At 29.9% G+C, this 27347-nt stretch overlaps 1 protein-coding gene across 1 annotated transcript in view; it reads left to right on the top strand.

Annotated features, from left to right (window-relative positions):
* Positions 1 to 27347, top strand: part of LOC142322885 (glucose dehydrogenase [FAD, quinone]) — a 117185-nt gene that overhangs the window by 74610 nt on the left and 15228 nt on the right. Inside the window, exon 2 of the mRNA XM_075361978.1 lies at positions 23120 to 24248. Within this exon, the coding sequence (XP_075218093.1) occupies positions 23902 to 24248 (347 nt within the window). The 5' untranslated portion in view covers positions 23120 to 23901. The remainder of the gene's footprint in view (positions 1 to 23119; positions 24249 to 27347) is intronic.

Below are 27347 nucleotides of genomic sequence, written 5' to 3' on the forward strand. Positions count from 1 at the left end.
TACAGAAAATGCTAACGTAGTGCAGCAGCCGATTTTCATATAGCATAAGTACTGCATTTACACTACTGCTATTACTACTATATCGATTTAGGAGACAGTTCTTTTCTGTATCAGATGATTAATTAAACACATAGGTTTGAAACCTCTGCGTAGGAATACGATATGGAAATTTGAATTTTGTAAAAATTCTATGTCTGACGGAAATTCGAACCGAAACCTTTCAAATGAAAATCGAAGATATTACCACCCCACCGTGGAGGTCAGGGTTATCTGTTTAATTTCAAAAGACTTACGTAACAGACAAGACACAAAATGGAAAAGAATTGTATTTATCAAATACTTCAAAACCGATAATTAACAAAACCTCGCGTAAATAATCTAGTCGCTTATTAGGCCATCTTATAGCAGCAGAAAGTATCGGGAAACTTGATACAATCTGTATAAATCCTATTAAAAAAATGTATCGATGTAACCTGTTATCCGTTTATTTGCAATCGATAACTGACATAATGATAGTAGTATCCAATTTTTTTAAAAAGACTACGTCAATATTATATAAAACACAAATAAATGCGGAAAACACGTGATAAAATATTCATTCCTGACAGGAAATGAAATATCTACATTAAAAACATGGAAAATTAAACAAATGTTTACGTATTCACGAGAAAATCAATACATTCATTTCCAAAAAAACATAAATAAAAACAATAATCTTTCAAAAACGGTCCGAATGAAAAATCCCATCTTCTCTAAATAAACAAAATCTACATGAGAGGTGAAAGGAATATATGAGATCAGTACAGTTTTTATAATTTTTAAGAACGTTTTTAAATTTTGAAAAATACTTTTTCTATTATTTTCACGTGACTTTAATAACATTGCTTTAATTTGTTCGTAAAATCGATAAAGATTTATAATTCACATAAATACGTCTAATAAAAAATGAGACTGATATTTTTTAAAAAGAAACCAAAAACCGAAATATTTCAATCACATAACTGTTAAGTGGAAGTCAATAAGTGTTCAGTCACTTATCCACTTTATTGGAAATAAAGGGGAAGTTATATTAATAAAGCACTTTTACTTATGGTTTAATCGGATACCGAAAACTCAATTCTTTAAACACAAAAGTTATTCACATAATAATAAGATAAAAAACAAACCATAAAATAACAAATGTTATTTTTATTAAATTTTGTAACGTATATTTTAAAAAAAAATATGTTTCCTTCATCTCCACAAAACTGTCCTAGAATTTGTAAATCAGCATCCTTTGCTGCACATTTGGTAATTGACCTGAAACAGTAATATCATCAAACCTTTAGAAATAATAAGGCGTTACAACGTGTTTACGATGAATTTAAGATGATATCTATTGCTTTTATTTTTCATGAGAATTAAAATTTTTTAAGAGAACGAACATGTGTTCGTTCTCTTAAAAAGTTCGAGTCGTTCTCTTAAAAAGTTCGAGAAACCAAACATTTTCATTATCTAATGGCATTTATTTGAACGTTGGTTATGTATTACACAGGAAAAAACGGTGAAAAAAGTTTTGGTTTAAAGGGCTCGATGTAGGTACATTTCTTGAACATAAAAGTTCACATCAAACCGTAAAAAAGGATATTAGAGAAGAATGGAAAAAAATTTAGACTTATTTTGGAATAGTCACTATGAAATTCAGCGACATATTACATTGGCCTGATCTTTTTCCCGTTTGCTGTTTTTTTAAGTAGTTTTTAAATGGACCGTACTCCATACCAAAACCGATAAACACATTAAAGTATCCTAAATCGATGCACCTTTTGATGCTAATACCGCAAACTTGTCAAAAACGGACCTATCCCCTTCATATTTTTAGCCTTCACATATTCCACGCGACATGAAAACACAAGGCGAGAAAACGTGCGTTTGCGGGTGAAAATATGTGGTATTAAATTATAAAAGAGAAGTATTTAGACATCTTAACTGATTGCAATAAAAAGTAATTATAATAAAATGAATCCGGATAGGTTGACAATCGAGTGACGCAAAATATAATAAAACTATGCAATATATTTAAGAATAGTTCGAGTTAATTACCTTTTCACTGAATTTGACGCTAATACTATATTCCTTTTTCTAATTTCGTAACATACATATTAATTAGTATAGGTATAAATATCCCCATTAACAAAGTCCGAGTTACTTAATTGCAGTATCGTTCGATTAAATGTTTGTGCTAAAAAGGGACACTAATAGGTACAGTACTTATTTTAATTTTATTAAATAAAGAGCGAGCCACTGAAACGGGCGATCATCCATAAACGAGTAATGAATCGCACCTCCGTTCGTGTGAATATGCGAATAAACAAAAACTATCTTTATCGGGCGACAAAAATCCAAATGAAATTTATTGAGAACCACTGCACAGTACTAAACTGCAATGTTGTGTGATCATCGTCTACGTCAATCGATCCGTATTTCTTTGGGACAATAATAGGAAGGCTATTGCCGTCACCTCAGAGATACGTCTGCACGATTGAAGAATTTGTATCTAATCAAATAGCGAGAATCTGGTTCGGATATGTGCTTTGGAGAAGATGAAGCAACCGGTCGAGACAAAACCACGTTGTATCTAAATTCAAAATTTATTCTTCGGCCCGAGAGATCGCCGGATCAAATAACATCCGAGTTTTTCATGCAGAGCTATTTGTAGAATGAGGTATAAAAGTGATCCGTTCCCTCGAAACGTAGAACTGGGATAAAAAATTATTACAGAAGTTACCTCTGTAACTATGTTGTATCGTGTAATGGAAAATAAAAACTCGACTAGAAGAACATTTGGACAGAGATCGATGACCACCTTCAGAATCTACTATTCAAAACTTTGACATTTTTAAGGTAAAACTACTTGTTTTGATAACTAAGAATGTACAGTAATTAATGATGGCAATTATTACGACAGCGACGATGTGGTATAAAAAGAAAATTAACCTCTTTATTAGTTAAGGAAAATAAAGTAACGACCGTCTAGTAAGATAAGGCTAATAACGGGAATTTCTGCTCGAAAAACAAGGCTCCGATTAATCGTTTTCTCAGAATACTTCTGTACATCGCCTGTACAGACTCGAAGTAATTAATCACGTTTTTATTTATAAGTATTACTTCAGAGAAGTAATCTCGGCCGTTATCATTACTGCAAATAAATTTTACACTCTACTTATCGGAAAGAAAATATATGATTTTTTTTAAACATCAATTCTTGATCGAATTGCTGTTACTCAAAAAGTACTCGGTAATCAGAAGACCTAAAACACCCGACTCAGGCAAGGATTGTGATTGCTTTTTGGGCATTTCACAGACATATATGTTAGAAATAGTCGAGTTATATTAAAGGAATTTTCTTTAGTAATTCATATTTTTTTATAAGATAAATTTAAATAATGAAATGAAATCGCATACCTTCACAGAAAAAAAAGTTGAATACAATGAAGTCGATCTCGGCCTTTTGACTAAAAACAAATCGCTAAACGTCAAATTCCTCTGAAAAAATTCAAAGCGATTTGTATTTTTACTACCGCTAATTAGCTGCTCCACTGTCTCTGTCACGTCCACGCACAGGTACAGCCAAAAACCTGAAGAACTTACGTGTTTTAAATACTTTCTTTGTGCGAGTTAAAGGCAAAGCGATTTTCAGACTAATATTTATGAATATCTTGAGGACGTTAATTCTACTTATAGTTTCTCTTTATACGAGTAGTACGTTAAAATGCATACTCTATCCATAAATTTCTATATAGGTACATATAAAAACACACACTTGCAGAGTACGTATACCTGTAATAATCGAAGAAAAAAGAACAAATAAAAGTAATAAATAGAGACGAAAATTAATTTTACATTAATTTATACGATGTAATAATTTTTACAGTGAAAAACAACTCTTTCTTTTTTCCCTGTTTAGCCTCCGGAAATTACCGTTCAGATAATACTTCAGAGGATGAATGAGGATGATATGTATGAGTGTAAATGAAGTGTAGTCCTTGCACAGTCTCACACAGTTCGACCATTCCTCAAATGTGTGGTTAATTGAAAACCAATCACCAAAGAACACCGGTATCCACGGTCTAGTATTCAAACCCGTGTAAAAATAAGTGACTTTTCTAGGACTTGAACGCTGAAACTCTCGACTTCCAAATCAGCTGATTTGGGAAGACGCGTTCACTACTAGACCAACCCGGTGGGTTTGAGCGAAAAACAACTACATGAATACAAGATAACTGCCGTTTTACATCGGTATACAACTTAGAATTCAAATGCATCCACGTAATAACTAATTCTTGATCTACTTGATCATTACATTTTTTAAAACTTTTTTGAAGTAAATTTACAATTGAAATGATGAACGATTAAAAATAATAATATTTTCTAACATACGAAGTTCATAGCTCATATAACTTAAAGAAAATTACCAAGCAAGTAAAAATATATAATAAAAACAGCGAGATTTAAAAAAACCAACTATGAAATAACAACTTTTAGTAATCATCTCAAAATTATTTCCAGCGAATACCATTAATCTTCTATCTGTTTAAAATTAATAACATCGTTTTAATTTACTTGGCTCGGTTAAAATAATGCAAACGAGATTCGACGTTTTTAAATTATAAAACTTAAAAAAAGATGGGCTTCAAAAACAAGTAATGAATTTTATTTATAATTTGTTATTATATTTTTTAATTATTTTTATTTTTATTCAATTTGGAGACATTTATTGATAGTTACATCTGAATAAATAAAACAAAATTATAATAAATATTTTATCGAGTTTAATTATCGAAGGTAAATAAAATTTCACTTGCGCATTAAAACAGAAAAAATAAGCAGCATATTGATATTACTCCAAATGATCATAAATCATATATATATACTTTTCTTGGTAAATTATACGACGAACGGTCTTAATTTTGTTTAATATCTTAATGTTTTATTTACGTTATAATTATAAATGTCAAGCCTAAAGGCTTTATGTAATGTAACCGAATATGTGCCGACTTCAAAAATGTATAAATTAAATTTTTATTACGTGTTGTTCGACTGTTATATAAAAAACCTTATTAGACGTCCGAACTGTTTCTGTGGAAATACTAATAACTAATCACCAACGTACTGGTCGAATTGAGAAAAAGTTATCCTTCCGATCGAAGGTTCAGGCTGTCTTTGCATAAACAGATCAGTCTGGGAATGTTATTCTAGTTCAGATTTAATGTTATATAAATGTGATATAGCGTAAAACACGCGTATAATATAATTAATATAATTTAATTTCTTTTAACATTGAAAATTAATCTTTCTTTGTAGAATAAAATATTTTGAATTAAATAGTATACACATTTTTCTTACGTCGCGTCACTTTGATACAGGTACAGGTTTTTGTATTAACACGTTAAAATATTATTTTACTTTGTAATCTGTACGAGCTTTAATTTATACCGCCGAAGAAAAATCTTGAATAATTGAGCCTTATTTCTGAATTACAACTTGTTTTATGCGCTAGTATTTATCAAAATTACAGGTGAAAACGAAAAATATTTTTGGGGGTAGTACGTAAAATGAGAGTGAAATTTTACATAACCGCAATTTTAAGAAATTAAATAAATCTTAAATTTTCTCATGAAAAAGTAACAGAAAATGCAGCAGCAGAAGACGTTAGCGAATTTAATTGCGGAAATGTAAGCAAATTTCTACAATGAAACGGATTGTTTACCCTGGTTTTGCAGCTGTAACGCGAAAGAGAAACTGCAGAAGGAAGCGTAGAAATATAGTCGCACTATCAACTAAATATCAGGAATGGAAAAAGAGACTGACGACGCGAGAATCTATAGAAAGAGATTTAAAAATCATCTAAATTTAAAAGGAATTGTGATGTATTGTATCGGACAGTAAAAATTATTGGCAATAATATGTGTTCAAACTGACGATAATGTAATCGCTGTAAAATTACACAAGTCAAAGTAATTCTGTAAAGCGATTACCATGTATTATTATGATGTAGTGATTTTTAATTATACATATTTATACATTAAAATAAAAAATTACGCAACGAGACTCTAATGATAGCCATTAATGCAGGAGTGGGAAGTAAGTTATAAGCCTCGTGTCGTAAACTTCGCATTAATGGCGATAATTGTAGAGTTGCATACCGCATTTTTCTACAGCTGAGAAAATATTGGGATTATGGATTTAAATCAACGATAGAATGAGTACAATGTTTACGGAATATTTTTTTTAATTTTTCAAAAAACACATTAAACAATACATTTCTGTGGCAATAGGTTATTAGTCATAAGTTTTGCCTTTTCTTTAATATCTATCGGCGTTAAAAATATTTCTTCCTCAGATTCGACATAGTTAAAAAAAGGATAAACAGTGTAATATAGAAATTTAGTTATCTATCAGTATACTTTCAAATTAACGTCTACTAAATCGGATTAAAATCAAAGTAAAAAAAAAACACAGTCGATACGTTAAACAATACCCGCTTCTGATCGGTCAGCGGCTGAAAAGAGTAGGCTTTTGATCGTTTGAACTTTTGCATAATAATGAAAATCTGTTTCATACTGATACAGGTTCCATCCGCGTTCAAACGTTATAATTAATAATTCAAACGTTATAATACAGCCGTAAAAAAAAATTAACAACTAGAAAAAATTGATATATTTTTTGTGAAAAAATGATTTTTTACATCTTATTTTAAAATTGATATAAAATACAATTTTTAAATTTATTTTCTAAAAAAAAAATTATGTGAATTTTTACTTAATATAATAACCGAATTATCAAAAAAACAAATTGTCGATTTCTTGCATATTTTGACTATTTTATATTAATTAACTCAGTTCTCAAGATACAGTAAAGATAAAAAAGGGATATTTTAAGGGAATAATTTCTCCAAACTTATCGTTCAGTTTTTTTTATCAATTATTATTATTTTTAATTAATATTTTAATTTTGTAGTTAATCGAGAAAAACTATTCTGTGGCTGTGCCAAAATTAATTAATGCTCCTTTGTATCCGTATGCGTTTGCGTGCAGTTAAATATTTAAAAAAAACATCACCACAGAATTTTAAAAAGAAACCATTTGCGCGTGCGCGCACACACACACACACACACACACACAAATAAACAGAAACCTCCTGTAACAAAAGATTATCAGAAAAACAAAAGAAAAAATATATATAAATCTATATACAATAAATAAAAAATATAACTAATGAAAAAGTAAAGTAATCGCCAGAAACGAATATTAAACGATAAAATAACGACCTTGACCGCCGTGTATGACAGATTATGAAAAGAACTATGACAGAACGGTGAACGGATGGATCATGGCATGAATGGCAACCGCCGTCAAACTTCCTCGATGTGAGAAACACGATGCTAATTTCTTACGCTCGGATAATGCACAGAAATATAAAAAAAAAATAATAAAGACATCTACACTACCTAACAATAGTCGAGCAGAAATCGATGAGGTAAATAATCTCTGTCGTTTATTCAATACAATTGTTATGTAAAATCACTTGACTAGCGCAAAGTATTTTTCTTTAATCTATGCACTCGTACACAAATACATAATAGATTCTCGGATTAAAACTTATTTTTCTTTAGAATAAACATAATTAAAATACATTTATCACTTTAAAAATGACAAAATCTAATCTAGGAACAGCCATAAATTATTTAAAAGTAATAATAAAAATAACAATTTTAAAACATACATTTTTAATCGGTAAATCTCAAAAATCTTTTAATGAACTACGTTTACAGACGTAGATATCATTTAATTTTTAAAAGAATGTCTCGACCGATTTTTTAATTGGTAAGAATTTACAAGAATTCCCACGATTGCAATCCTATTTTAAGATACTTAGGATAGTATAAAATGCCGTCATATTCATCTCAAATTACAATGGTTTCAACTGTAAGAACATAAAATGATAGTACCTCATTGTGGAAAAAAAAAACAATAAAAAGGTTAAAATAATCGAAAGTTAGAAGTACGTTTTAGAGGCGGGGTAATTTTTTATTTTTGTAAAATTTTCACTATGTTAATTCCGATGATTTTTTTTTTTAATTTTTTATAAGCTAAAAAACACGGTAAAGTAAACTTTTTTCAGTAAATCCCCTACAGTATATAGCACCCTGATACGATTTCGTTTTCTTAATTTCATAAAATGAATACCCCTAACGAAAAGTTAATTCATCACATCTCACGATTATCGTTAAACAGTTCTTCGGATGTATAGTCAAATTAAGCCCAACAGCACAAGTATTTTGTTACAAGATTTTTAGTAACTTTGAACTCAAACCTTAAATTATTAAGAAATATGAAAATCCGATGTCATTTTTTACCGATAGCCTGTACTTTCCTTTCGGATATACTTTATCCGAAATTTAAATTAATTTTTCTAAATCTTAAAGATTTAAAACACAAAATCAAAATTACGTACATAACGATATAAAAAATGAATATTTAATAAAAATTAATTCGCGAGAGATGTTAATGTGAGTAACTAAAAAAGTGAATTTACGGATGAAATATAAGATTGAATCGTATTATGTCCCGTTTATAGCCATCTGAAAATTTTCTTTTTGTTCCACACTCCTTGTTATACGGTTAAAAGAAACGTAAACTAGAGGTTACCCGTACACAACCTTATACGTTCCGACATATATAGTCGAATATAATATGTAATAAATATACTCATATAATTAACTTAAAATAAATGTACTCGTATTATAAGTGCGTATTTATTTTTATATTATAAAATACATAAAAGATAAATCAAACGATTTTGAAAACTTTCCGAAGGATCAAAATCATCTACTTTCAGATTAAAATACTGTAGTTTTAGTTAGACTCGAGCCCTGTACACCACAAACTTTACTTGTTTATTATAATCACCGTAGAAATCTGGAAGTTGTGAAATATTAAGGAGTAATATTCCATTTAATTAATACAAATTACTTGACTACTTTCTAAAATGAATCGTTCTTTCTTCACTTATATATATATTAAGAGTTTGAAACCTGTATAAATGTTCTGGGTCAAGTACAATTCTATGTGAAGTTCATGAGTCGTACAGGTCATATCGCCATACAAAACAACCGTTCGAAGTCGATAATATTACTAAGCTTTAATTTTCTAATTCTATTACTTTAATAAAAATAATCCTTATAAATAAGTCGATAAGGATTTCGGTATTAAAATAAAAATTTACCTCCCATCGTCGTACGATGGGAGGTATAGGAATCGACTCGTGAATCGGAGAAAAATATTTCCCTTTAAGTTGTGTATTAATGTCTTAAATTCTCTTTTATGTTCCCCAATCCAAAAAAAAAATGCATCCTATTATGTTGTAATGTAATAGCTATAAATATCGATTCCTAACCTCAAACGCCAACAAATAAAACCCTAACTTCTGAGCCTATAACGATTGAAAACAAGATATTCTTCGTTTATTTACTTTTAATTTCCTACCATCGTAGCAGAGCTAGGAAAGTAATAGAGCTACGCTGCAAGAAGGAAACTACGGTTATCAGTAAAAAAATTGGATACAATTTTTTGAGTAATGTTCGTATTTACGTACGTATGCACGTGTGTTGGCGTGTTTGAAGCTTAATGACGCTTGACTGGATAAATCGATTTTGACGTAATCTTGTACACAGACTCCTGAATACGGGGCAATTTATTAGTAAAATTTTACGGCAATATAATATTTCCAGGGAGGATTAGATAGTATTTTGGAGTCAATCTTCTCAAAATTTTGCTAACATAACCCCACTTCATATTAAACTCAGTACTTGCGTACGTACTTATTTGTTTTAAGAGACAGCAAAACGGTGTTTCTATTCGGAAAGAAATTTAGAAAAAAAATATTTCTTACGGCTTTCAGTTAATAAAATTCTGACTTTTCATCTTCAAATCATGAGGAGTTAATTTTCTCTTTAAATATGATCATTATGGTATCAAAATATAATCCGATCAACTATTCTGCGCCTTTTTTTGTTAAATAAAAGGTAATGAAATAGCACCAAATAATTTTGGAAAAATTACTTCATACTGTTTCAGATATCATAAAAAACGTTTTATAGGTTAGAAGCAGGGGTGCACTGGCGCCGGAACATACCGGTCCGGTACTAATTTTTGGAAGAAATAACAAATTTTCCATTCACGTAAAATTTGTTTTAACTTAAGTCTGGCCTACGTTTTAAGTTAACATTAAATATTTATTATCATATTTCTTAATGGAAAATATTATCACTTCACACTTACTTAAATGGTGCGCGACGGACACTGCTGTTACCTTAACACGTTCTAAAATACTGAGCAAGCGCTGTGAGTCAGTGACCCGTTTGTTTACTTATATCGAACAAAAAGCTATATCTAAAAACATGGCTTTGAAAACACCGGACTGCAGATAATTTCCGAAAGAGACAACCGAAACCAATTACTTTGAAAGTTACTAATTCATTTGCTAATTTTTTTTTTAAATGTATGGGCAAGTGGACGTATCAAAATCGGGCTATTTCAATGTATAAAACATTTGATACTCTGTTATTTCAACTATTAAGTGTTAAGCTATTCAACTGTTCATATGTATTAAATGTTTTTGTGGATATTAAAATTATTTGGTTTTATTCCTTACTCTCACTTCACTTTTATTTTTATAGATACGTTAACAAATTATGAGCCGATAAAAAATATATACCTAAATTTTAACAAATCAGACCGCCTGGGAAGTTGTCTGGCCACGGGAGCACTTTAATGTTTCGTTTTGGAAAATTTTTTTCTACTTTTTTGACAGTTTGACGTGACGCCAAATTTTGTTGGAACACTTGCCTTGTGGGAATTTCTGGAAGTTGTGTCACAACCTTTTCCTTCAGGATCTTTATATATCCATCGCTTTTCAACACTGGAAGTAATGAACAAGGGCTTTCAAATGTGAAAAATACCCAAAACATTTTTTCTGGAGAGTTTAACAGATTGTTGGATATGAGCCGGTGATGTATTTTTATTTGACGTTCTTCTAACGTATGGAACCCTTTGTTTCTGAACATAAAAATGTGACTCGTTGGAAAACATAACATTTTTCCAATCTTGTTTTGTTCACTGCTTTGACCCAAAATTTTATACATTGCTGGTGTTAAAAGCTGATTTTTAGGCGGGCGACGAACTATCCGTCCAGCTACAAGAAGTCAGCGTTTAACAGTTGTCGAGTGTAAATTTTTTTCACCAGCTGCACACTCTCAATTTAAGTCCACAGCAGATAATTTTTGATCAAGGTTACTTTTCCGCACTAATAACCGATCCTGTGTTGGAATAGTTTTTCTTTTACGGCCACATTTGTCTTTCCTTTGAGGTAAAAAGGTACCGGTTTCTTTAAATTTATATTTTAAAATAGCATTCACTGTCCCTAGTCCAACATCACGCTCAGAAGCTATTTTCCGTTGTGTCATTCTGGTATCCTCAAAAAGAGAAATAATTTTCGAACGCTTTCTAGGAGTTATGTCCATTATTATATATTCAATACACGGAAAAAAAAATACTATAATATGATTTTGTAATAAAAACTGAAATAAACTTTCCAAAACGCTATTTATAACGTGAAAATAACCAAAGAATAACATCACATTACACAGACAACTTAAATAACGGGTGCAGTCAATCGGTGTAGCAACAAAACAGAAATAAACAAAAATACGAGTATACTAACATTTTTAATTAAGAGCAATAAAGAGTTAGAGAAAATACAGGTAAACCGTGAAATCAACCGGTGGTGACAGTTTAAGGTCAAAGCGGTTTAACGCAAATAATAAAGCAACAAGTGGGTGCACACGTACGTACGATCACGTACAACCGATAACGCTGGTAAAACCTGAAAGAAAATTTGTCTTTCAAGACCGGATGGACAAAAAGACCACGTGCTACCTTAAACGTTCTGCTTTCAAAAACCAGTTTAACTGCAGTTATTTACCGTTTAAAAACTACTATCTAATCGAATTCTTGCTGGGATTTCAGTTGTATACATACATAATTTAATACATCCAATTGTCGAGTGAAAGTAAAAGCAATTTATTATTAATAAAATATCTCCGGCTGTATACAGCAAGACGGTCACCGAACCACTTTGAATCGACTCTTTTTTCCAGACCCGTCTAATTTCACAGTATTATGACTGTTCGTACACATTTATATTAATTATTAAAATTGATGTTATAGCTACGAGTATATCGATAGTAACAGAGGAACAATCAGTAATCACGACGTCCTCTTATTTACTTGTTTGAAATCTACTGTCAGTTGAAATTTGTAAAACATGCATCAACCCTCTAGTATTTTTATTTCCTAAATAAGTTTTATTGATGGACCAAAAGAAACTCCACGGTAAATTTTGTACAGATGTGTAGGTTATTTCTAAAAACAAATGTAGTCTATACGAGGAAAGAGATCACTTATTATGTGAATATTTTATGAACAGCTCGATGGAAAAAAAATTTAATAAAAAATCAAAGATTATGCTTCTCTGCTTCAAATTCACTTAAATTGGATTTTTGGTCCGTGAATTCACATGGAATAAACCTATAAGAATTTCGATGAATGAAGCGTAAAATAATTACGTTTTAATTTATTCAACAGATTTTTCAAATAAAATTACCATAAATCATTGTGAAGTATAATAAAATCACCGCTTTTTAAAATTAGAATTTTGGATGTTTATTTTACTAATAATAAATCGAAATCGATGGCCAGCTTCAAGAGTTCTTGCAGTTGAGTCCGAGGCAACTAAAAGTACTTGGGTTAAGCCCATTTTGTTACGAGCCCGTTTTATCATTCGACTGCACGCCAACCATGATAGTTACGTTTATATCATAGAGATGTTTGAACGTCAACATTGGAAACAGTGAAATATTTTTTAATAAGTCGAGCCACTGGACCGATTTTATTAAAACAAAGTGCAATTCTTTTTTTATTCGCATATTTCTACCCAATATAAATATAATTGGGGTAAAATAGCAGACACGCGTGCCAACAGTAGGATTTTTCTAAGGTTTTGTGCGTGTAAAATATAGTATAGTAAAAATTCTGATATTTTTAATGATAAATGTCTATTGTCCTATAACGCGAATATGAGTGTGCCGTTTTTTTTGTAACTAACTCGAAATTATTTGTTTTTCGGTTGTAAACGTAAATAGCTTTGGTAAAAACGAAGTAGCGTAAACAGCGTGAATATTATATAGTTTATGCTTATTTTCCCTAACAACTCAACAATCTGTTACGATAAAAATATCCCAAATGACCTATTTTTATTCCTAAATGTAACTATAAATAATAAGTTTGGTGTATCGTGACAATGTAACCATTTTTAAGGCTTCCAACAGGGACTAACCGTTTAGTAATAATATTATCTAGATTTTGCTCTAAATTTTTTTCAGAATTTTATTTGCACAGAAGTACAGTGATATAATTTAATAAAGACCGATAGCGCTGCGAAGGGTTTTTTAAAACTGTAATACTGTACTTGTTACAGAGTCACCTTACGTCCGAGTCCCTGATGAACCTGAAAAATTGAGTACTATTCTATAACGTTTACATAGAACATCTCTATCTACTTAGTTTTGAATGCTAAACTAAATAAAAAGAAAGGAAAACAGTTTTGCTAATGAACTTTTTACTTCAAAACAGTGTAATTCTTTTACGATATTTAATTCTCGATAAAAAGTTTCATAATTACAAATATTTATTAGACGATTTTTTTTTTAAGATTGCACCTTTCTAACTGAAACAAATTATTTTGTAATCTCTTACAACCGGTTAGTACGACAAAATTTTTATTAAAATTCTTCAAATTTATCGAAACTTTCTAAATTATTTTACGTAATAATAATTACTACTAAGACCATTAACTAAAATTTACCATAAAAAAAGTTTCACCTTTATTTTTATTTTTAAAAAATATATACATACAAGGGTACACATGTAAGATAATAAACGGCCTAACAAAACACGTTATAATCAATTTTACAACCTACACATTAATTAATAATAAAAATAAAAAATCCCGAATTCTATAATGTAAAATATTTAATTTTTTCTAACGAAAACTTAAGTAGGATATAAAATTCCTTTAAAAAGTTTAAGAGAGCTTTACTAAATCAGTAAATTAAAAAAAATAAAAATAAATTGTTAAATATTTTATAAGATTTTCGCATGCCATAACCGACCTACAAGCGGAAAGTAAAAGCTCATATATTTCCATAGTATGAAAGACCAATATTTTAAAATATTTGGAAGCTGAATAACAAAAATAAAATGATCCGAAAGAAGTTGATAATATTATGTTTATTATTGCGAGGACTACTAATTTCCACGGTATATTATGATAATTTGATAAAATTTTAGGTACTTCTTTTCTATTATCGATTTATTATCGGCTTCATTTATTTACATGCAGAAAAGCAATGGACAAATACTGCGTCGTTGTCTCACTCCTTTCTTAATTAAAGCTCAATTTTCTTTATCTTCTATTACTGTTAACTGCTACCTGTTTCTTATGCGGGTTATATACCCTTCTCTTCCCTTATTTATGTCCGAATTTTTTTAAAATTTTAAACGTTATTAAATGTTTTCTTCACATGTACAAATGCCATGTAGGTGACTATTCTTTTTAAGCCTGACTTCTAAACTTAATCGGAGAGCCAGAACGGTCTCTACCGTACTCGTACTCTTTTTCAAACAGAACCGGTCTTCATCTAATGCACCTGCTACATCACGAACATTTGCCTGTAAACTATCCTTTATGCGAGAACTCTTTAGACTGATCTAGAAGTCGTTAATCGTCACACCTATCTTCCCCTCCATTCTTCGAATCGGTAACGATTAGAATATTTGTAAAATCCCAAGATATTTTTTAGTCAAATTTTCCACTGTAATGCTTAAAGCTTATACAGTCCTACTTTTCCAGACGGCACACTAATTCAATCAATGTACCAATTTCTACTGCTTTAGTCTTCTTTAAGCCTTTCGGAGCTTGTGGAACTCTGATCGTTGTGCAGAATCTTCTCTAAAATCGCCATCAGTTTATTTTTCCTCCTCTGGGATTATACTGTAAATTTTTCTCCTCTTCGTAGTTCTTCTATGTATTCCTGTCACCTGCCAGTCCTTTCTCCTTCCTTTAACAAAGTTTTTCCATCTGCAGCTATGATACTTTAACATTCTACTAAATTTTTTCTTACATTTCTATACGTTATATTTACGTTTCCGTTAATAATATATTTCTGTATCTAATTACACTTCTCCTTCAACCAGTCTTTCTTTGTAACTTTGCACCGCCTATTAATTTCACTTATCGAAATAATTTTCTGCTTTTTGCATTCATCCGTAAGCTTTACTATATTTCTCATTATTTTTTATTTTCTACCGATTATTACTTTTCTACTTTGTCTTCTCTACTGTTTTAATTATTTCCTTTTTTAACTTCATCCGTTCGCTATCGATCGGATCTTCTTTTGTGGTATCGTCACAGGTGACTACCGGTAATTCTGTTAGGCATCTTTAATAATTCTAAAGGAATAAATTTATCACTTAACAATGAAAGATTAGTTTAACAAATAAAATGACTAAAATTAAAAAAATAATTTTTCTTATTCGGGTTTTCAAGTAAAAATAGGAATATTTTAACCGTTGAAGAAAATGTACGTCGTTTACGAGCGTAATCAATTTTGCAAATCTTGTGGTCGTGGCGACCGGTGACTGTTTCGCTGAGCCAGTCTTATCGTGTTGTTTATTAACGAAGTTTTTAAGGTTTTAAGGTTTTTAATTCTACTTATAAATTCATATTTCTGTCACTGCGACGCCATACACAAATATGTACATTTACTTGTGCTTAAATGTAAAAATTTATATACATATTTGTGTAAATATGTAAATACTGTGTGCAAATTAATGTAATGTACACAACAAAAATAATGTGTACACATTAGTGTATTCATTTGCGTACATATTTTGTATACTTCAATTCAACAAGTAAGATCTCTTTTTTAAAACTCAAATTTTTTACATTAAATCAAAATCAATCGCGTCTGTAAAAGGAATACGGGCTTATCACGTTGTCATTCGTAAATAAACATTTAGATCAACAGTTTGCATTTCTTAATTAATTAAGAAATGTTTTGAAGAAAATTATTCTTGCGCAAGGGAAAAAGTGAGGCACCGTGCGTACAGTTTTTGAACTGAATGCTGTTGAATTTTTTAATCTTGGACGGATCTTTGATCTTTGAAGGAACCTTTATAAAAATCATTTGTGTCGGTCAATTCTGACTGTTCAAATCATTGCGGTATTAAAATATGTCTTGCGTAAATAAGATATTTTCTTCCTGATAAATTCAAGAGAAAGTTTTAGACGTTCATAAAATAGCAGATCAACCTTCTGACATAATTTTCAAATGTATTTTTGGATGCTATGGCATCTACCGATCTAAAAACCAAGTTGCTTACATTATGTGTTGACATCACAAACTGTAATTATCGACTCTGCTAGATGAAGTGTCAACAATGTATGTACAACGCGTCAGAAAGGTCTAACACAATTCTAGTAGGTCCTAATCGTGCAGCTCATATTACTGCTAACCATCTCTGCTCATAAATATTGCATATAATTATATTTTCTGCAGCATAGCTTCAAAAACCTACCGATTGATTTCCAACGTGTGTTTGAAAAACTTTAACGTTTTTTAATATTTACACATTAAGAACAAACGTTTTGAAAGCTATGTGCGACTATTGAAACCGAATGCCGCCAACTGACACGGTGCAGTACCATCAAGTGATCTTCTTTCCTTTCTGATATCGATACACTATTCCAGATCTTCCAGCCGATCAAATCCTACATTCTTAATCAAGACCGGTGTCCTACTGCGATTAAGTCCAGTGTCACTTTCTGACGATTCATCATCTGAACTACGGCTTTACTTTCTCCGTAGTCCAGCTATTTTTCAAGCTACGACTTTAAAAACTGAATCACAAAAAAAATTCTTCGGTTGAAGTAGCAGCCACATTCTACGATTTAAGAAACAAAGCGTTAATCAAGATAACAGAACAGTTTTTACCTCTCGTTATTCGAAAAAAAATTAAGGATTTGGTAGTGGAAAGGATGATTGTTTAGTCGCTGTTCAAAACAGATGCAGTGACAGCTGTATCGCCTATTCAGATTGATGTACAATCGCTTCAAAGAAGTCGAAAAATACCGATGGATACCACTTTGTAAGAAAGCAGGGTGGAAAGCAACCGAAGAGTCTCCTGACTACGTTAATTCAATCAAATCTAACACAGCGGTCGACGAAACAGAGCAAATCGATGATTTTTTCCCCGTTTAAAGGTACACGTAAACGAAGAAAAATTTCAAGAATGGGAAAATAACGAGACACCCGTTGATGAAAAACGGTGTGAAATGTTTCAATATTTTTTCCGAAATCAAATAAAGTTCACAAACATATTGGTAATTATAGAGTTCTTCATGTATTAACCGGTTCAAATGTCCCAACAGTGAGAGCTTTGCCTTTATGAACAAAATTTAAGTAAATAAAAAATTTCAATCGAAAAAGGACACCTTAAAAGAATTTTAATTATAATTTATTATTTCGACGTTAATCGCTCTGATTTTCACGAGCACATTAAGAAAAGCTTTTCCTTCTTAAAAAATTATTCAGTAGAAAATAAATGTACATGTAGATAAATTAACCGGACACGAATTTCAAAGATTTTTATTTTTAAATTCATCACGAGGTTAAATTATCAGTAAGCGATATCATAATTTGAGTTTAAAAAAAATTTTTTTTTTTGTCATATCAGGATATTCTGGCGTAACATTTTCATTACACAATTTATTGTTTAACAAAACAGACTCAAGTATTATTACACAGTTTTTTATTCGATTATTCTTAAATTCTAATTATATTATTATTTTTGCGTTATAATTTAGTTTGATCATTTATTATTCGGTTATTTTTTAGTTTAAATTACGAATACTTTTGTGTAATATTTAATGGACACATTTTATTCAATTTTTTTTTTTTAATTTTAGTACGATAAAATTTTCAGGTAATATTTCCCGGAACTTTTTAATACAAATATATTTTTTATATTAATATTTTACTTTAAACACGTTTTATAAAATTTTAAAAATTTTGACTCAAAATATTTTACGATTTTTTTTTTAATTTATCTTAGATTGGGCCACTGTACAACTAACAGCCGAAAATCAATAATATGAGAAAATCGGGCCACTGTACAGCACGGTCGGTCCCATATTTCAATAAGAATATACGGTCAACTTATAATATTAAACACCGAATTGTACTTGCTATTCTTTGGAGGAGACGGTAGAAAGCTGCTGCAAACGCGTTTTTCCTTGTTTCTAACGGATTTGGTGGCAAGGTCTCGTTCCAACTGCACCATCAGTCAAAAAAATATACACATGATCGATACTTTGAAATAAAACTAAGAATTAGGATTAGGCGTACGTAAGCGATATTAAAGCTATTTCACCGGGAATAGAAATATTAATTTTAAAGACTAGATCTCTAAAATTTTTATTACTGTAGCCTACTTCTAAAAAATAATTTTTCCGTATTTATTTTAAACAATTAATCTTTTACATAATTTAAAAAATAATTAATTGCGACAAAGATGTGAATTCATATCGGTTTATAGAAAGCTTTAATAAACTTCTTAAGCATGACTCTAGATCGTAACAATAATAGCGAGGAACAAATGAAATGAAATTAAGCGATAATATAAATTAATTGCATTTAATTATTCAGTTTTCATAAATTAAAAGATATTACGAAATTAAAACAAAAATTAAACCTCGACGAAGTAACATTTAAAAACTGTAAGTCTGATAAATAGGTTAAAATATTATAAATAATAATTGTAACAAAGAAAAATAATATTTTATAATTAATGTCTCATCCGTAATTAATTATTAATTTAAGTCATAAACGAAGTAAATTAGATAAGAGAGGATTACAACTCGCAGAAAAGTACATTCGTAATTTCCTTTGTCTTATAATAAATTAATAGTATTTGTCATTAAATAATTAATTAAAGTAAAGAATTAAGATTTGATGAAATATCTACTGCTTTTTTTTTATTTCTTTGAGACAACGCCGTTTTCACTAAATTGAATCGGGATTTGCTTATCGGCATATTACGTAATAATTTGTTATAATAAATATAAATACAATGGATATTTTACTACATCGTATATAATTCCTACTATGTAGACTTCTCGTCGTTTAAATACGATATAAGAGGTATATGTACCTCTTATATCTATCTAATCGCCGTTAGCAGAGCGGTAAATTCAGTTTGTTATAAGATATCCGTCCTCTATTCATCGCAGCAGTTATTTTGTACGTCATTCTCGGACGGTAACTGATTTTTCTCATTACTTTTGGAGCACCTACCTGATAGATTAACAAAGTAATAATGATGATAGATCAACAGAGAGAAATATATACGGGTCTAAATCGTAACGGTTTCTATTCGAGAAAGAAATCTAAATAATTCAAAAAGATTGGATCTGTCAAATTCGAATCGCATTCCTGAATTTCAGGTTTCGAATTTAGAATTAAAGTAGATAAATTTTAAATCGTACTTTAATAAAAAATATTCTGTGTAAGTTGTTATTAAAATCGAAGCAAACGCTTTGTCACTGAAATGTATATTTCGAAGTATTTTTATCGTTACAGTCGCATCGTCTGGAGACGCAGAACAGTAAACGAGTCGGTTGTATTTAAACGAAAGTTTTTCGATCGGATTAAAGATTCGTCGTTTTAAACTAAGCAACAAAAGATCGACGCGTTACCCTTTACGGAAGTAAAACTGATCGATTAAATTAACCCTGCTTTTTGACCCCGTGTAAAAGGTTGTTGTTAAGCGTTTATAACGCAAAACAATGACCTGTTTCGCAGCTTTTTACATCGTAGCCTTAAAAATCCCTGTAAACATCAATTTTTTTTTCTTGTTTAGTCTCCGGGAATCACCGTCAGGTAATACTTCAGAGGATAAATGAGGATGACATGTATGAATGTAAATGAAGTGTAGTCTTGTGCAGTCTCAGGTCGACTGAGATGTGTGAGTTAATTGCTGAGATGTGTGGTTAATTGAAACCCAACCACCAAAGAACACCGGTATCCACGATCTAGTATTCAAATCCGTATAAAAGTAACTGCCTTCACTAGGATTTGAACGATGGAACTCTCAACTTCGAAATCAGCTGATTTGCGAAGACGCGTTCACCACTAGACCAACCAGGTAGGTCATACATCAAGGATTATTTACAGCGAACCGCACGTATACAGAGAATCCAATAAGCGTAAAGGACCTCACATTCTTAGCGAAGATCCGGTTAACGTTTAGCCAAAATTCACGGAACAGCGTCGGAGAGGAAGGAATCAAGAATAAGGTCAACTTTATAATAAGGCCTTACATGTCGACCTTATAAAGTTGGATTCCTAACGTCCAATCGATTCAATAGGAACTAACTCGAATCCTAACAGTAAGACACGTTCATCTTTCGGCTAGAAATTACAAGAACTGTTTATTAAATCGAGTAACAAAACATTTTGTAATATCAAAAGTTCAGTACATGGTAATGCGTAATGAAAACGAGTAACGAAGCGACTTGTAATAACTTATTAAGCGTAAATGTTTAGTGCCTTTTCACTTTCTTCATTAAAATGTTTTGTTATTCGATAAACACGAAAGAGGCGACACGCTCGATGCGTTTTAACTTTTCTTTCCTAAACTGAAGTGACAGATAATGAAACGTTATATAATGTAATGCTCTATCCGTCTACCATCTCTCTAATTAATTAATATAAATGTAATGGGCCTTCAACAATTCATTCTTAAACCGTCGAATTAAACGTAGAAACACAACTTTTTTTTATTAAACAGAGTTCTCAGCATCATCACATCTAAATATGAAATTAATAAAAAAATAAAATAAATAATAAAAAAAAGAAATAGTTACATGCGGGTATTTTCTTGATTAAACTTTTTAGATGGTTATGATTACAAGTGATTACAGCGCTTTAAGTGGCTGACTACCATCTTCAGATGAATTTGTTAATTTTACAGTATAAAAAAATCAAAATGATAAAAATATCTGGTTTGTTTAAACTAGATTAACTTTTTTCAAATAGTTAAAAAATTTAAATATGAAATTAATAAAAAAATAAAATAAATAATAAAAAAAAGAAATAGTTACATGCGGGTATTTTCTTGATTAAACGCTTTAGATGGTTATGATTACAAGTGATTACAGCGCTTTAAGTGGCTGACTACCATCTTCAGATGAATTTGTTAATTTTACAGTATAAAAAAATCAAAATGATAAAAATATCTGGTTTGTTTAAACTAAATTAACTTTTTTCAAATAGTTAAAAAATTTAAAGAAATATATTGTACACATTAAATAAAAAATAAAAAAAATAAATCAGAGCGACCTAATAATAATGACGGGAGTATATAATATACGTAAAATATCCAGATTCCCGATTTTGTTTCATAATAAACAACGTAAAACACTTTTTTAAAACCGAATACATCTAATTCAATACGGCTACTTTGTGCATTAATGAAATTAAATAATTTGCCTGCATATATATATATATATATATATATATATATATATATATATATATATATTTATATACAAATTAAATTAAAAAATAACACAAGTCGATAAAGGATCAAGAACGAATTTATATAAAAATTTATTTATAATAAATTATTATCAAAGAGAAAGTTAATAAAGTAACAAAAGCATATAAAATCAATAAATTATTATCAACAGATGTATAATCTAATTTATGCAGAAATATGAGACATGAACAAAATAATAATTTTTAATAATTTGACCATTTTTAATAATAATTTTTATTTTTTAACCAATCGCTATAAAATAAAACAAAAAAAAAACTTTATGAACGTGTCGGCTAGTTATCAACAGTGTTCGGTGTTAAATAAAAAACAAATTATACGTGAGTAATAATTGTTTAACAACTTAATATACGTTTGTCATGCAAGTTCATATATATACATGTATACATATATATAAGAAGAGTATAAAGAGGAAAATTGAATCGGTTAGTTTATTTATTTATCGGAAATTGTGTTTATGTCAAGAAGGCTAAATTGTTATTTTAAGAAGCCCGCTACAAAATAACAAACCAACTTAAACGTATAACAGGGACGCTCACTTAGCGCTCATAATGGTACTCGAAAAATTCGAAATCAAAGCAAAAACAAATGGAAAATATGTGTAAGTCTTCACGATTAAAGCTACAAAAACAGAGAGTATTTGTACTTGTAGAACAAGATGTATAAATTACTGTATACACAGAGTAATGTAATTTATCGGTTATACATTTTAATTACTGTAATATCGATTCAGAGCGTAGGCGATTAATTATCTAATTTTGAATTTTCGTACTTGAATATTTAAAATAATATTAGTAATACAGAATTCTATACGCTTCCTGTAACCGACCTAATTTATACTTAACATAGGTTTTACAGAATTTGTATCTTATTTCGTTTGTACGCACTTTAATCACAGTTTACAGCGATCCAAAAATATTAAACGAGCGATTCCAAAATAACGATTTATAAATTTCAATGCAGTCTACTACCGATAACTTGTACTTCGTTAAAGTATTGGCCGTTGTTTAAAGTGCATTTTTTTAGTTCAGGAAAGAAATATTTTATCATCCCTAACTTATAAATAGGATTAAGCAACGATGAGATAAAGATTTGACACGGTTATCCTGCACCCGAAGTGAACCAAACAGGGTGATAAAAAAGTTTACATCTAATCTATTTTCCTCTCTTAAGTTTTTTAAAATTAATTATCGGTCGGTACTGTGTATAATTAGCTATCAACTACGTTCAAACGTTTTGACGGTATTTTTTTAAAAATTGACAAATTCAGCTCGATGATAATTATTTTATGTAAAAAGCCTAATTATTTAAGAATAATTATTTTTTTATTTATGTTGCAGGAACACTCAAGTTCACAATTCGGTGTACACGAAACCTTATCGTAGACGTTAAAAATTATTCGATTCGTTCATCTACTAGGCAAGAATACAAGAATATCTCTTAAGTACGAAGTTAATTATCTTTTATCGATTGCAATACAAAAAAGTGTTACGAATAGGAATAAGAAATAAAAACAACTATTATAACATCCATATGTAAATGAAACAAAAAGAGCTGTACGACGCAATCACAATAGAAATGAAAGTGAATAAATGAATCGAAAAGAAACTTTTTGTACCGCTGAAAGTTAAAATTACAGATAAATATTGATAAGTCTCATTAAAACCAATTAACATATAATCGACTACGACTTTAAGCGCACAGTTCTAAGATGGATTACATCTATTATAAAACAGCAGAGCAAAAGTGCTGTAACGTTAGTGATTTTGTGTCAAAGTGTATAGATTATTTTTCAGTTGAATCTTTCCTAGTTAAAGGAACGAGATGAATAATGAGTTTATATCCGACCGATGCAAACTATCGATCACGGAGACAAATAGACCCTGGAATTATTAGAATTATTATTAACTTAATTTTTGCTCAATTTTTATGATATTTCAATAAATAAATAAAACCGATTGTTTGTGTGTAACAAAGCAGATTATATAATAATAATAATTAACATTTTAATAACGGTTAAAATTACAATAAATTATTTTAATTTATTATTATAAACAGAAATAGACTATAATTAATTAATCTTTTAATTAATTAAAACTGTAGTTTTATCGTTGAAAAAATAATGGTAGATATAAGCAGTATTGTGGTCGGCGCGCTTAAAGCAGCATCTGGAATCGTAGGTATAAGTAAATTCGTTTTTCTACCTACGTTTCTTGCTGCGCTAGCGTATTACAATTACGACCTATACGATCCAGAAAATCAGCCCATAAATGTGAAAAACGTTCGCGAAGAATACGACTTCATCGTCATCGGCGGTGGATCGGCAGGATGCGTCATCGCCAACCGTTTGACGGAGGTTCCTGATTGGACCGTACTGCTGTTGGAAGCCGGAGGACAAGAAACCGAATTGACAGACGTCCCGGTCTTGTCTTTATATCTTCATAAAAGCAAATTCGACTGGAAATACAGGTACGTACAAATATATCAAACATCAAAATATTATATTAAAAACTAAACCGTTGAAGTACATTTACTGTAGAGACAAACGTGCCGCTCGACGCGGTTTATCGGACCGATTTATCTGTAGGTCGGTGATGTTAAAATTCAACAAGAGCAAGAATTCCTCGGACGGGTTGAAATTCGATGGCTAGTGATGTGTTTGCCGAAAATATTAAAGTAGATGCCTCTTAAAGCTGAAAAAATATCATTTATATCCCACTAAGACTACCGAATTAAAAATTTCGTTTGCTGCGGCTTACTTCTAAACGGGTTCAACAAGTAGTCTGTATAAGGTTAATAGAAACAAGAATCAATAATAATCAAGAAATAAGAAGCAATAGTAAACATTATTTTACTTCTATACTTTTTTACAATTAAAACTGTGAGAAATAAGCTGAACGACAATGAAATAACTAATTTTAGAATCGGTTACGTGAAATCTTTATAATATAGCTTAACCAATATAATTCTATCAGTGATTTAATCAGCGATTCGCCATTTTTCTTTTTCACTGGTTTACTCCTTCACTGTTTTTATCGATACATTCTTCATATTGATAATTTTTTTTTGATTGAATTACTTTATACTATTTAAATTTATATTTTTTAACCAGATATAAATTGTCCGATGATGAAATTAAAAAAAAAAAAATTATACAGTGAACAAATTACGACTATTTTTTACGTTAGAAATTCATTAAATACGACATGAATTAAAACATCTCGTCAACTAATATTTATAATTTAGTATATTTGTCCAACAATGTTGAAATGAAGATAACTTTTCCATTTAAAACTAACTTTTTATTCATGTGCCCTGAATATCTTGGGATTTACCGCTATGAATAAATGAATCCTCAGGAGGAAGCTGCTACTTAATTGATTGTTTTACAATAACATTCTAACAAATATAATGTACAGTATTACTGTTTATAAATATACAGTAATCTTAATTCAGTTATTACTTTAAATTCTTCAGTATTTTTTTAACTCTGACTACTTTCAAGGCAGCTTTCATATTAGTTGTACCTGTTATATCTAAAATAGAAAAAAAATTTCTGGTGATGAAAAAGATCACTTAAAATCAATTTCCATTTTGTTTTATGAAACTTTATAGAACTAAGATGAGTTGATAATATTAATACTGATCTAGAGATCTACAGATGTTGTGCAGTTTTTTCAAAATAAATATCAATGTTTTAAAATAACATATAGTAAGTATATTGAATTAATATTATATAACACAACATAATACCGCTGTATATTTAGTAGAAACAATAATATATAAAAATATAAATATATATTTTGTATTTATTTGTATTTAAGAGGATTTAAGGGATTCAACTTTAACAGTTTTACGTTAGTACTTACTGTCTAGCCACCAGACAGGAAATGAAATTCCTAGGTCGATCTAATGGCAGACCCTGATCGCCTGACCGAATTACACTGATGTTTCGCTGGTGCTTCAAATCCTGTCATCCTAAGTTAGTACAGACTTAGCAGGGTCAGACCTACTATTGTAGAAGGAAAATGAGAAAGAAAGATAAGGGATAGTAAAGAAAAACATAATCTACCTTCAGAGAGACTGAGTATAAGAGAAACAGAATCATCAAAAAGAAAGCTCAATCAAGATACAGGGTACATATTCACAACAACAGTTGCTTAAAATCAACCCAACATCAATGAAATTTCAGGTAAAAATCAACACAAATGGGTGATTTCTGCTTTAGTGAAAGAAGTATACAACTGATCGATCAGCAATTAGCATCGGTCAACTTTTAAATGTATACTTCAAAAAAATTAAGTTTTTCACTGAGAAATTAAACTGTCTTACAACATTTAATGGTTACACTAACTTAACTTTGGTCATCCCCAGAATTATGTGGTTTGTGAAAGTATCAGACTGAACTATAAAATCTTTAGCCAGATCCCTACTGAAAGCTGTATGAACACAAATAACATACATACACACTGAAATAATATTGATATAAACTGTTTCAGCTCAGAAGCTGTATTCAGCTATACAACAGCTCAGAAAGTTATATATATATATTCAAAAAACAACTTAACTACCAAGCATAGTAACAAAAAAACTAATACCAATAGTCTAATTTTGTTGGATCCTGCATCATCAGTCGGTACATACTTCTATAATTACATCAACAAATAACAAAAAGGAAATAAAAACTTAAAAATTTAGAAAACGTTACTTTAACTACCACAAAATTTGCAACACAACATACTGTCATTATTGCAATGATTGAAATTTATAACGTTTTAAATTTGGTAGCGTGTTGTGAAGTTGTTACAAATTTTGTGGTCATTAGAGTGCTATGTTTTCTAAATTTTTAAGTTTTTATATCTTTTTTATCTGTTGATGTAATTATAGAATTATGTACTGACTGATAATGCAGGATCCTGTGAATATCTAAATTATTGGTATTCGTTTTTTTTTGTTACTATGTTTGGTAGTTAAATTGTTGTTCTTTGAATTTAATTAGCACAATGGTCAATATTTTGATGAATTATTATAATTCTCAAAAAGTTATATATATATATACACACATATATAAGATTACTGAATTGATAGTGCTCTTACTACCTCAGATTAAGATGGTATCTGTTTTGAGGTAACTATTCTACCTACAACAAGGATAAATGAGCAAAAAGAGACCAAAATGGTCCTACTAAAGACATGCCAAAAATCTACAGTGATATTTAAATTTTTCTTTTCAAAAGTTTATATCACAAAACCGTGCTCATTACTGAAATTACATGTCATTCAGAGATATATTTGAATGTATAAAATGTATAAAAGACTGTATAAAATTCAACATCAGTTTTAGAAATGTGACAATACTCAGAATTCCATGAACATTGTAACATCATAAGGATTTATGATATATACAATCAAAATAAGTAAAATAAAACCTCTTTCATGACCCAATAGAACATTTTATTACTAATAACACTATTTTTCAAGCTTACAGTTTTGAGATAGGAATTCATAGAGCATTGACAAATTATTTATTACAGAAAATCACTCGCCACTACTTAATTAATTGACAAA

This window comes from Lycorma delicatula, chromosome 4 (genome assembly GCF_047948215.1).
Source record: "Lycorma delicatula isolate Av1 chromosome 4, ASM4794821v1, whole genome shotgun sequence".
Taxonomy (NCBI): domain Eukaryota; kingdom Metazoa; phylum Arthropoda; class Insecta; order Hemiptera; family Fulgoridae; genus Lycorma; species Lycorma delicatula.